Source organism: Corvus moneduloides, chromosome 2 (genome assembly GCF_009650955.1).
Source record: "Corvus moneduloides isolate bCorMon1 chromosome 2, bCorMon1.pri, whole genome shotgun sequence".
Classification (NCBI taxonomy): domain Eukaryota; kingdom Metazoa; phylum Chordata; class Aves; order Passeriformes; family Corvidae; genus Corvus; species Corvus moneduloides.
This window is the reverse complement of record NC_045477.1, coordinates 1,307,822-1,320,382: the sequence shown is the minus strand read 5'-3', so window position 1 is coordinate 1,320,382 and position 12,561 is coordinate 1,307,822. Positions and strand designations below refer to the sequence as shown.

Here is a 12,561-nt window from a genome sequence, read left to right as displayed (position 1 = left end):
CAGTCCCAATTCTGATGCCATCCATGCACCTATTTCTGGAGGATAGGGGGCGGGTCTCCTGTCCCAGCTCTTATCCTGGTCCCATTCCCGGAGGAGAAAGGGGAGAGCGGTCGGTCTCCGGTCCCGATCCCATCCCCAATCCCATCCATACTCCCACCTCCGAGGCAGGGAGAGGGGGGGTCCGGCTCTAGCCCTAATCCCGATCCCATCCATAGTGCCATCCCGGAGGGGGAAAGAGAGGGGGCGGTCGGACTCCTGTCCCCGTCCCAGCGCCGACCCCAGGCACGTTCCCGTGCAGGGAGGAGAACTCCTGTCCCGTCCCCGGGGGAAGGGGCGGTCCCAGCCCCGGGCGGGGCAGTTCTGGCCCGGGTCCTGCCCCGTTCCAGCCCCGTTCCCCGCGCCGGGAGGGCGGTGCAGCCCCACGCCCGCTCCGGCCCGGCTCACACGCGGCGGCCGCGCCGGGAGCGGCGGCACCGGGGCGGGGGAAGGACCAGAGCCGGGCATGGCACGGCCTCCGCCGCCCTCCTGAGCGGGGCGATCGGCGCTGAACCCCCGGCACCGAGCCCGGCACGGAGCCCCCGGCTCGGCATCGCCCGGTGAGCGCGGCCGCAGCGGGCGGGGGACCACGGGGGGAGCACGGAGGGACAATGGGGGGACAATGGGGGGACCACGGGGGGACCAGAGGTGGATGTGAGGGTGCTTGTCTTGCCCACGACAGGGAGGGACAGGGGACGACACCCGGAGTCCTGTGGGAAACTCGTGCATAGGTGGCAGTGGGGACACGGGTGGGGGAACACGCACATGGGGGGGACACGACACGCCCAGGGGTGAAGGGGACATGCACACACATGAACAGGGGACGCACACACGGGTGGGACACGCCTCCCGCCGTGCGCACACACGCACATACTCATGGTGGTGGCACTTGTTGCTGCCCGGGTGACATGGGTGACACGGGTGACACAGGGTCCCAGAGCACCCAAAGCAGGGAGTGGGGCAGTGCACGGACAGAGCTGAACCCCGGCTCTCCTGCTCTCCTCCTCTCCACCCCACAGACTGCCCGTACTGCCACTAAAGCTGCCCCAAAAGCCCCAAAGTGCCCCAAGAGAGGGCAGTGGGACCAGTAGCCAGCAGGGAGTCACTGGCATGGGCTGGTGCTGGCACAAATGGTTCAAACTGGGCACTCAGGGAAGCTTCCTGCTCCTTTTGCTCCTCTTTGCCTGAATTATTGGATTTTTAATGCATTAATTAACAATAATATCTTTGCTGCTCAGTTTCTCCCTTCCCTGGGGAATTCACTTGCTGTTTATCCGGAATTTCCCGTACACACCTCTGGTTAAAGCCGTGGAACTGACTCCCTGCTTTGCTCCGCGTGTTTTTCCACCTCTTTGCGTGCTGGGCTCCCTGTGTAATTTCTTTGGGAGTGTTTTAATTTACACTGCAATGGGTGATACTCTGATTTCAAACCATTTGACTCCTTCTAGCAGCTCCTAACCCCCAAAACACCCTTCATCCCAGAGATGGGCACTGGCTGACATGCAGGAACAACTTTAGGGGAAAAACATCTTATTTCTCTTTCTGTTGCAGTTTTCTTATCAGTTTATTGCAAAAGCCATTTGGCAACCCACTGCCTTCCTGTGCACGAGGTGAGGAGCAGCAAACCTGGCTCTGGAGGGCCACCAGCTCTGGGGGATGGTGGCCCTGGCTCGTGGTCGCTGCTGCCAAAATTGGGCCCTTTCATTACCACCAAATTCCTGTTGTTTTCCCTCAAGTGAAGGGTGGCTGATGGGTTAAGGGGCTCCAGTGCAAAGAGAGAGACCCCAAAAAGTGCTGAGCCCTGAAGCGTGGCTGTGTCCCAGGGCTTAGTGGGTTATAAAATGCCCAGAAGGGTTTCTGACTGTCATGGCACAGAGTGACTTTGTCCTGTCTCTGCCCAGTGCGATTTTTATCTCGGGTTGTTGACACAAAGCCAAAGCCATGAATAGTTCTCTGGCAGCGGAGCGTGCTGCCGGCCACGCCGGGCTCCCTCCTCAGTGCTGAGCAGCCCCCACTGACAACTGAGTGGGAACCACCCATGAAGCAAAGGCCCTATTGCCTCCATGGGATGTTCCTTGTGGAGCAAAACATTATCCCCCAAAGCCCAGCCCGTGTGGGGTTTGCTGGTGGTGCCATGCTGGAGCCTGATAATTGTGTTACCCTGACTGTCCCCCAGAGTGCCTTTGGTTTTCCCAGGGTGGTTGTGCTCGTGGTGGATGACTCCCTTGATGTGGGCAGGAGGCTGGGAGGTGTCCCTGGAAATGTTCTTTCCCCCAGATACAGAGCTTGTAGGGTTACCAAATTGACCAGAAACTGGTCCCACACTTCTCCCCCACTCTGACTGTTGCTTCCTCCAGTGAGCACCAAAAGGTCGTGGAGGGCAAAACCAAAGTCAAACTCCTGACAGAAACACCACCTTTCTGTCCCCAGGAAACCTAAAGGATTCAAATGCCCTGTTTCCCCCATGGCATAAGCAGAACTCGAGGTTTGAGGGCTCAAGTAGGTCCACCCCAATCCCATGGGATGCTGCAGGGCAAAAACAGGCAGGGAGCATCACCTCTGCTGAAGCAGGAAGGGAAGTGTTGGTGAAGGGATTAAATATTGGCCAGGGTTGATGTTTGCTTCCAGGAGGATCCATGTCCAGAGCCCTGCCATGCTGGGAATTGAGTCAGGTTCAACTGAATGAAGGTGGCCTTCATTACCATTGTCACCAATGGTTTTAATGCTTTTTTAATTCACTTGAAAGCCACAGATTTGGTTAATCCCAATTGATTTCCCATGGTGTGGAGCAAGGCAGGAGGTTTTGGTACCCCTTGGGAAGTGAAGGCTGGAAGGGGGATTGATTCAGGGAGGAATTCAGGGAGTTTCTTGGGGAAAACCAGAAATTCCCAGAAGTCATTTGTCTCAAAGCAAAACATTTTGACCTCCAAACAAAGTCATAAGGTTCTTTTAAACTCATTATATCTTTTGTCCAGACTCTCTCTCCCCTTTTTAGCTTGGATCAAGTTACTGACAAACCCTCTAGGAAACCAAAACACCCCCAGAAAAATATTTTTCATGGAGGAAACAACTTGAACTCTGCTATTTCTCAGCCTAGCAACAGGAAGGGAAACTGAGGCATGTGGCTGCTTCAGTGGGGCGGCTCCATTTCTGGAGTGGAGCTGCCCTCCAAAGGTGCATTTTTGTAGGGACAGAAGCACGGATTCTTTGCAAGGTTTTGGTTTAAATGAGGTGTTCTGGCTGTTTTGGGGATGGAGGAAGGGGTAGATCACACCCATCAGGGATAAAGGAGGGATGTTGCCTGGCAGGAAGATGGATAAAGCCCCTTAAGCTGCTTGGGTATCCTGGAAATGAACCTTGGAGGTGTCTTGCCTTGGGATTGCTGGAGAGAAGCGCTGGGGATGGTGGAGATGGGACAGCTGGGGATGTCCTCAGCCCACGCTGGTGGCTGGGGCCAGCCCGGAGGAGAAAGGCTCTGAAGGTCACCGTGGCAGAAAGGATCCAAAGGGAAAGGGCAGATGCAAACCAGGCAGTTTGGGCAGGCTCAGATTTCGGCCGGATCCTGTCTCGTGGCTCCGAGCGGCCAGGCGCGGGAGCATCCGAACGCACCGCCTGTTTGCTTTTGCTCACAGAGGGTTTGAACCACAGTCCCAGAGCAGTGAAAAACGATTCCAGGTCGTTTGCTTCCCAGAGTGTCGAGTAGCTCCTGATCCCGAGCGAGGATTTTGATGAGTCTACTAAATGCCTCCGAATTAGGGCAGGGAAAACACCCACGTTCTCCGTGTGTCCTTTGGAAGGGAGTCAGGGAGAAGATGCGGTGAGTGGATCGTGGTTTCAGCCCCCAGCATAAAACAACGGGAGCTGTGGCAGAACCAGGGGCCGCCTCTGTGAAGTCCTGCTGGTAAATTAATCCACATTAATTATTTGGGAAGGCCAATTAAACCTCATCAGCCCCCTGTGAAAACGTATTCATCGCAGCCGTGGTTTGGTTGTGCTTTGTTGTCTTCAGTGACTTTGCTGCTGCTGGCAAATTGCCGAGCACGAAACACGTCTGGGAGGGCACTGGGAATGCTGAAAAATGGAGCAGGAATCAGGAGTCAAGGCCTTTACTTGGCAATTCAGTGCCCATCCTGTGGTCTCCCTATGGAGTGCTGGCCATCCCTCAACTGCCCGTGACCTTCTCCCGTGACAGCCCCCTCCTTTCCCATATTGGCTGATCTAAATATCCCTGGCAGATACAGTTACAGGAGCATTTTGGGATGCTGACTTCACATGCACATGCCTGTGGGCACTTTATTTGAGGGCACTAATCTGCCCAGGCTCCTCTCATCACCAGGCTCCTCTCCCGTGCTGCCTTCATCCACTGGCACTGATGGTACCTGTTTTCTGGGAAAAAACTCCCATGTCCAATGGGATAAACAGGTCCAAGGCCACACTGCAGAGAGAGAGAGATGGTCCAGCCATTGCAACCTGCACATGGTTCATCATGGAGGAAACTGCATGTGGATAGCTGGAGGGCACACAAAAAGCTGTGCATGGTCACCTGCATCCAATGCCAGAGAAAAAACTTCCCACTGTGACCTCGGAAAAAGGCCAGGAGATGAAGTGATGAGACAGGTGCAGGTGGTTCTCACCACAGCATCATGGTTTGTTTGCTTTCGGTGATCACAGAAGTCTTTATCCCGCTTGGCACCCTCAGGGATCGCTGCTGCTTTCGCCCTCCCCTCGTCCCTGCCGGGGGCTCAGGGTGTCACAATTGGAGCAAAGGGCAGTGCCAGCTGCCAGCCCTTGTGCCTTCTCATGCCTTGGCTGGCCCTGGCCTCTCCAGCTCGCTCCCTGCGGATGCAGCGGGACTGGAGTGAGGGGGTGGCCTGCAGCCACAGGGCCGGCACATACAGCAGGTTTTGTCCTAGGGATTCTGGGCAAAACTAGGGTAAAAAAGGAAAAAGAAAGGCTTTTGCATTCCCAGAAGGAAAAGACGGGAGAGCACGACAGCAAGGACAAGGCTCCATTCAAACCAGCCAGCAAACACTGTTTGTTCCTTGTCCTGAAGGTGGAGATGAGGAACTTGGCACCTCGCTGGGCAGCTGGAGGAGATTCCCCACCTTGGCTTAGGGATGGGTTTCAAACCCTCTTTTGGGTTTTCTTGCTGGTGTCTCAGAAGCCTGTGGGGAGATGGGCTGGAGTTTGGGGTGATCTCCCCCCATCAGTGGTGGATTATCTGCAGGGGAGAGAGGGAATGCAGATGGAGAAATCCCATGCCAGGCTGAAGCCTCTGGAACTCTGTAACCCTTCCCTGTGCCTTTTAGGGCATCTTGTGTGGCTTCCCTCGGTCACGGTGGCCTGTCCAACCCTTTTCATCAGCTGCCAGGTCTGCGGGCAACCTCTCTCTGGTTGGCCCCAGATCTGCAAAGCTCACAGGGAAGGAAGAAACTGCGGAGAACAGCAGCTGGAAAATGTTCTGCCATCTGCCAGAGCTCTGTTAACCCTCTCCATCCATGCCGCTGAGGACTTGGGGGCAAAGCTGAACTGAGTGCAGGAAAAGCAAAACCTCGAGGCCAGGACAGAGCAAGATCAGTGCTGGCTCCGATTTTCATCACAGAGTGGTTCCCAAAGTGATATTGGGGTTTTTGCAGATGTTGCAGGTTAGTTGGGGTGCGAGTGTGCGTGTGGCTTCCACCCCCTGTCCTCAGGGAACTGAGCCTCAGCCAGCACTGTTCCTGCTCTGCTCCAAGGGGAAAGCAGCAGGATGGGGGAAGCATCATCAGGGATCGTGTCAGTGCACATCTGGACAGGTTGTGTGATCCAGCCCCTGGAGCAAGGACTGGAGTTATCCCCTTGTGATGGGCTGGAAGCATCACTCATCCCTTCTCCCTCAGCAATGAGTTGTCAAGGTGCTTTTCAGTACCAAAGTGCTTCACTTTGGTGAGAGATCATCCAGGCTGGCAGCTTCGAGGAGACTGTCATGGCCTCCTTCCCTACAGGATCTGAGTTGGAGGCAGGGGCAGCACAGCTCTGGATCAGGCGCTTGTTTTGCAAGAAGGGGCACGGTCACACTGTCCCTCAGCATGGTGGCACCAGGTTAGAGCTGAGCCCTTTACCTGAGAAGGCTGGGATTGCTTTTTTCCACCTAAAATCCTGGTGAGGTTTGGGTCAGGGTACATCCCACACGCTCATTCCAAGGGTGCCTTTCCTCAGACCTTTTGTCATGCAGGAGCTCCCGGTCCTGAGTTCCTGCGCTGGATTCATCTCCCTGGAACCCCCATTTCCGCAGGCTTCCCGTAAGGCAGGGAGCAGCAGGGACATCAAACCGGCTCCTCTTACGGGAAGGGAGGAAATGCATTTTAATTTGATTCCTGACCCATGGACTCACTCAGAGATCAAGTGTCAGCAGGGCCCAGGGCACAAAAGGGCCCTTGTCCCTCCTCACAGACAGGCCAGGCTCTGTGTGTCTGCAGAGACCCTTTCAAGGCCCTTTTTCTCCTCTCAGCTGATCAGTCCCATGCAGAAACCAGCCTTGCACAAGCAGGGATCAGGGCCAGGGAGCAGGACTGCGACCTGGCCACCATCAGCCCAGCACTAAACCCATTAAAGACCCCTCATCCTCATCAACAGCCAGCCCAGGCAGAGTCCCTGTGGTGGAGAACACACTCCTTTTGGCTAGGTTTGATTACAGGGCCTCCAGCTGTGGTGAGGTTTGCCCTACCAGAAGGAGCTGAAGACTTCTGAAATGGGGGCCAGTCATGAGGACTGCTTGCTGAAATTCCACTTTCTAATCCTTTCTGCCTGGGATTTAGCAGGATTTCTTAATGGTGCTCAGCTGAGTCACTTCTTGTGGCTGGTTAAACACAGAATGGAGCATCTTTGCTGTTCTGTGATGCAGGAGACCAAGTTTCTGTGTGAACCTGGTGGGAAGGGTGGTTTGGGACATTGAACTGGGCTGCAGGACACCTGAGGTGGACTCTGACATGTGGCCTGGGGTTTGTTGGTGACTTTAGAGCAGCTCAGTTCTTCCTCTGTGCCCCAGATGCAAAACGAGGTTAAATAAGACTCACTTCATCCGCGTAACCATAATTCCTCTATGCCAGGGACCGCTCAGTTGTGTCACCAACACCATGAGGGCACGGTGTCTGTGGTCAGTGATGTGCTGCCCTCTTGAGCCATTGTCTCCATGTCCTTACAGCCTCTTTGCTTTCCCCACAGGGTGATGGAGAACCTCATGACTCCTCCAGCCTGGACCAGAGTCACCAACAGCTCCTTGGACCCTGGTGGCACAGATGACAACCCCTACAAGTGCGTATTTGATGAGGACTTCAAATACGTCCTGCTGCCCGTCTCCTATGGCATCGTGTGTGTGGTGGGGCTCTTTCTCAACCTGCTGGCCCTCTACTCCTTCATCTTCAGGATCAAGACCTGGAACGCCTCCACCACCTACATGTTCAACCTGGCCATATCCGACACGCTCTACGTGGTCTCCCTGCCCCTCCTGGTGTATTATTACGCCATGGGGGACAACTGGCCCTTCAGCGTGGGGCTGTGTAAGATCGTCCGCTTCTTGTTCTACACCAACCTCTACTGCAGCATCCTCTTCCTGCTGTGCATCAGCATCCATCGATTCCTGGGCATCTGCTTCCCGCTGAAGTCGCTGCAGTGGGGCCACGTGCGCCACGCCCGCAGGGTGTCGGTCGTGGTGTGGGTGGTGACCGTGGTGTGCCAGTCCCCCGTGCTCTTCTTCGTCACCACCAGCGTCAAGGGTGACACCATCACCTGCCACGACACGTCCAGCAAGGACCTCTTTGGCCAGTTTGTCATTTACAGCTCGGTGATGCTGGTGCTGCTCTTCTGCATCCCTTTCCTCATCATCATCGTCTGCTACTGCCTGATGGCCCGGCGGCTGCTGCAGCCCACCCGGGGCATTTCCCGCCTGTCCCGCTCCAAAAAGAAGTCGGTGAAGATGATCATCATCGTCTTGGTGGTCTTCATTGTTTGTTTTCTTCCCTTCCATGTCACTCGTACCTTGTACTACTCCTTCCGGAGCTGGGACCTGAGCTGTGAGACCCTCAATGCCATCAATTTAGCCTACAAGGTGACTCGTCCCCTCGCCAGCACCAACAGCTGCTTGGATCCCATTTTGTATTTCTTAGCAGGGCAGCGATTTATGAAGTTTGCAGGCAACAAAATGCTAGGGAAGCCTCAGAACGAGGTGGCACTGGGCATCGTGCCCAACAGTCACCTGGGAACCAGCAGTGACACGGACACGCTCTCCAAGGATCTGAAATCCTAGGCCTGCTCTGCAGCAGAAGGGTTTATCCCTGGTGTGAAGGGAGGTCAGGATGCTCTGGGGCCTGAGGCTTTGGGTGTTTGGGGTGCCTGGGCTTGCACCCACTCCAGCATGGTCTGTGTCAAACGTGCTTCTCTGCTTGTTTTGTTGTATTTTTTTCAGGAAGATGCAGCTGTGGTTGCACACACAGACCCTGATCTCTGGCTCTGCATCCCAGCCGGCCCCTCTGATCAACGCTGAGGTGACCAAATCTGTGAAAAAAATCATGCCCTGAGTGCCTTGAATCGTCTTCCAAAGTGAAAACGCTGTAGGCGAAAGGTGCCCCTAAAGAATTCCATCTGCAGATTGCCTGGCACAGGGGGAGCTGGAGTTTGTCCGTGCCTTGTCAAGGCAGGAAAGGCTTTGGGTGGATGAGGAGAGTCAGCTGCAGTTCTGCTGAACAGCTTGATGAAAATGTCAAGGACAAGTATCACCCACAGCGGGAAAGGGTCTCCCACAGCTCTGCATCCCTGAAGAAATGCTCTCCCAGCTTCAAGCTGGCAGAGCAGGGATGGGATTCCCAGCTCCTGTCCGAGGGCTGGCTTCCCATTAACCAGGGTGCTGATGGACATTCCATCCCACCGGAGTACACTGGTAGCAGCCCACCGGAGTTTACTGGTACCATCAAGCAAGTCCCCTGTAGGTTTCTCCAGTGGGGCCAACATCTTCCAAAAAACCCATTAGTGCTTCCCAACAGCAACAGTCACCCTTTAAAAGCTTTTAGGGACCTACAGCTTCCAGCTGCTGGCTTTAATAATCATCTCCAGCTCATTAAAATTTAAGGTGAGCTCTTCATGTCTTGTTTTTAACCCCCTTCCTGGTGACTCATGTTTCCAGCCCAGCAGCGAAGACCAGTGTCCCTTGGCTGAGCTCTGCCACGTCCCCACTGCTGTCCCTCAGAGGTGACAACATTTGCCAGCGCTACACCCTGGGTTGAGGAGCTGCAAGTGGTGCTGAGCTTAACCCCATTCTGGGATCCTGGATTTGGAAAAAATATCCACAAAACATTTCACCAGAAGGTGCTCTTGGTGTTTCTCTCTGTGGCTGTTGGGTTGGAGAGCCCAGAGCCCAGGTCCATGGTCTCCCTGCCAGGAGGATGCTGATTCCTCCCCCCAGAAACGAAAATTGCTTGGGCTGCAGCACTGGACGAGTCATATTCTGTAAAAGCTCTATTTCAGGACTAGGCAAACACGTTTGATGTTGGCTTAGACCAAGACCTCAGAACACTCCTTAGTTTCTCCCATCCTTCCTTCTTGTGAAGTGGTTTGGTGGAGACAAAGCCACGTCGCAATGTCACCGGTTGTGTTCAGTCACGGGTGACTGGGACCATTTAGGGTTAACTGGGAGGTTCCTGTGGTCCCACGCCCAATGGAGAGCTCTTGTTCCAACCAACAATGTCGCAACCACAGGAGGCAAAGAAAGGCACCATCAGCAAAGACAAATAGGACATTTGTAGGGTGGTTCATCCCACCCTCGAGCATGTTTAGGACAGGATTGGGTTAAGACCGGACTTGCACCATGGCAGCACCTTTATTCCTTTGTTCTTGTGAAGGGAGCTTGGCTTGATGGTGAGGGTCATGGCGCAGTCACTGGGGCGAGACAAATAACTGGGAGAAACGAATTCAGCCGGGGCACTGAACTGGTACAAACGTCACTGCAGGCCAGGCCTTCCCCGGTCTCCCACACTTGGCCAAAAAGCAGTGTGGACACGTTACGTGCTCTGAATAATTCAACAAAAACATGCCCAAAGTTCCCTCCTGAGGTCCTGCTTGGAAATGCCACCTCCTCTGAGCTGGCTTCGAGCCACCACCCTGGGCAGCACTGCCAGCGCCATCAGGGGTGTCCCTCTGTGATCCTGATCCCCAAGTGATCCCACTGGCTGGATGCAGAGAGGTTGGAGAGGTACTAGCTGGAAATATAGCTCCAGACTTGATTTTTTGTTTTTATTTGTAAAAGCACTAACTTATACTAGAGAGGAAAAATAGGTGAGTTTTATGACAGTGACTGTACATTTTTATTTTTGTAACGTGCAAACACCTCGGATTTGTGATAGTAAATGAGTTTCTTTCTACTACGAGCACTTCTCTGCCGTCTCCTCTGCTATGTGCAAAGATGGGTATTGGGGTTAGGAACTGGGTTGTTGAATGTTGTGGATGTATTTTCATCTCCAGGTACAGCTGTCCCCTCCTCTGTGATTCTTGATCTCCATCTAATTCGGTGAATTCAATCTCCACTCTTGATTCAAGATTTTCATGGGGCTGATGCCACCAGTTCTGTCAAAACCCAGGTGCAGAGACAGCTCTGTGGCCATGGCAGGGCTTCACAGGCACCAAAACCCCTTGGAGCATGACAAATTCAGTAGCCAACCTCTTTGGTTGTGTCTCCATGGTCTTGGTAGCTTCTCCTAGGCTACTCCTGTTGAAGACTAGAAGAAAATTGTTACATCAAGTAATTGATTAACAAATCTTGAAATAATTAGTCTCCCATTCCATAGACTTTTTTTTTTTGCTTCTCTGGTTCTCCCAGCCACTCATGAAGCCACCAAACTAAGATGTTGGAAACCTCTTGTTCTCAGAGCTCCTCACCTTCCCCTGCAGACACCAGGAGAAGGTTTCCTGAGCCTAACCACAGTCCCCATGAAAAAATACATTTGGTTTCAATTTATTTTTCATTTGGTTTGCAATTTATCTTGGTCCCCAGCATGGCTTTTGCTGGGCCTTTCTCGGCCAGTGAAACAAGGCTCAGGACACACTCTGCTCCATGGAGGTGTTTATTCCAAACTATGGCCAAGTCACCTTGCAGTCTGCTCAGGAATAATCTGGGCAGCTCAGAGAGGAACTTCCAAGGGATATGGATGATCTCTGCAAATATAATTTTATGGAAACCCACTGCTCTGTGCATCCGTGGAAGTGTTCAAGGCCCGGTTGGACAGGGCTGGCTCCAGGTGTTCCTGCCCATGGCAGGGGGGTTAGAATGAAGTGATCTTGAAGGTCCTTTCCAACCCAAACCTTCTGTGATTCCATGACTCTCTGGTCCTATGAATTCCTTCACTTTCATCCTATAGCTGATTTCAAATCAGTTTACACTGGATGTCCCAGCAATGTCTTTAAGGTGCAGCCACAGTCACTCATCACCCCGCTGTGGGACAGAAGCCCTTCGTGGTCCCCTGCACCAGGGCAGAAAGCTTTGCTTTGCTTACTCTGTTCAAGAATTTTATAGCCCTTAGAGCTGCCAAAACACAAAGTCTCAAAAGCATAAAGCCAAAGAAATAGCTGTGAGCCTCAGAACTTCTAAATTAGATATCCCAGGATACACCCTCTGAAAAGTCCCTCTTGATTTTCAGCCCAGGTTTTGGGGTCTCTCTGGGGTCAATGCCCAGGCACCAAGGCCTCACACGTGAATAGGTTTAGTTTATGGGATTGACAGCATCATTTCCAAATCTTTACTGCAATGACTCTGCACAGCTCATTCCAATGCTGAGTCAGCCAAACCAAAGAATGAGAATTAAGGAAGGAAAACAACCACTGATGGGGAGCACAGAGGTTGTGCAGAGAAACAAGCAGAAAAAACCAGCCAGCCACGCCAAGTGGTTACAAACCACTTCTTCTAAATATCCCTCAGCACAGGGAGCAGGAAGCAAAAGTTAAGAGCACTGATGGTTTCCTGCCAAGGAAACAAAACCGCCACATGGCGGGGAGGGATCCACACTTCTGGATGCTGGACCTTCCCAGCATCCAAGTGGAGACCTTTTCCTTCCTGATCATGCCTTTCTAAGAAGTAGACCCTTAATGGGACAGTGGCAGGCAACGGGCTATGTTGTTACTGTAAACACTTGGTGCATCCACTTCTTTTTCCAAGTCCTGTCTCCATTTTTCTTCTGGTTTTCCGCCTTGGGGCTTGATTTTCCCAAGGAACAGTTCTGTCTGCCCCTCCAAGTCATTTCTCATCTGGTTGGCCGGTTTGGTACAGGGACAAAGTCCCCGAGCTCCTACGAGTTTCATGGAAAATTGTGACATGAAGGAAAATGAGCCAAAGGAATTCTCACCCAACAGCTCAAAATTTGTTTTAGACACCAGAGAAATTTCCCCTATGCCAGAGCCTGAAGTGGTTTGGGAAAGTGTCCCTCACACCATCAGCGATGCATGAGGGAATGTGACAGGCCCAAAGCCACCCAGCAGAGCAAAGTTGTGTTCAAACACGGGGCA

The 12,561-nt window shown here is 53.2% G+C and overlaps 1 protein-coding gene across 2 annotated transcripts; it reads left to right on the top strand.

Annotated features, from left to right (window-relative positions):
* Positions 1-411: 411 nt before the first annotated feature.
* On the top strand, positions 412-10,433 carry P2RY2 (purinergic receptor P2Y2). 2 transcript variants are annotated; one of them, XM_032095106.1, is made up of 3 exons: positions 517-596; positions 7,240-8,363; positions 8,480-10,433. In XM_032095106.1, exon 2 carries the CDS (start codon positions 7,244-7,246, stop codon positions 8,318-8,320), a length of 1,077 nt encoding a protein of 358 aa, XP_031950997.1. In that variant the 5' UTR covers positions 517-596; positions 7,240-7,243; the 3' UTR covers positions 8,321-8,363; positions 8,480-10,433. The 2 variants fall into 2 exon arrangements, with proteins under 2 accessions (XP_031950999.1, XP_031950997.1); XM_032095108.1 differs by having other exon boundaries at positions 412-596; positions 7,240-10,433.
* Positions 10,434-12,561: the final 2,128 nt, after the last annotated feature.

What these genes read in the sequence shown, in the direction of transcription:
- P2RY2 (XM_032095108.1), top strand. Translation starts at nt 7,244, where the DNA reads ATGGAGAACCTCATGACTCCTCCAGCCTGGACCAGAGTCACCAACAGC.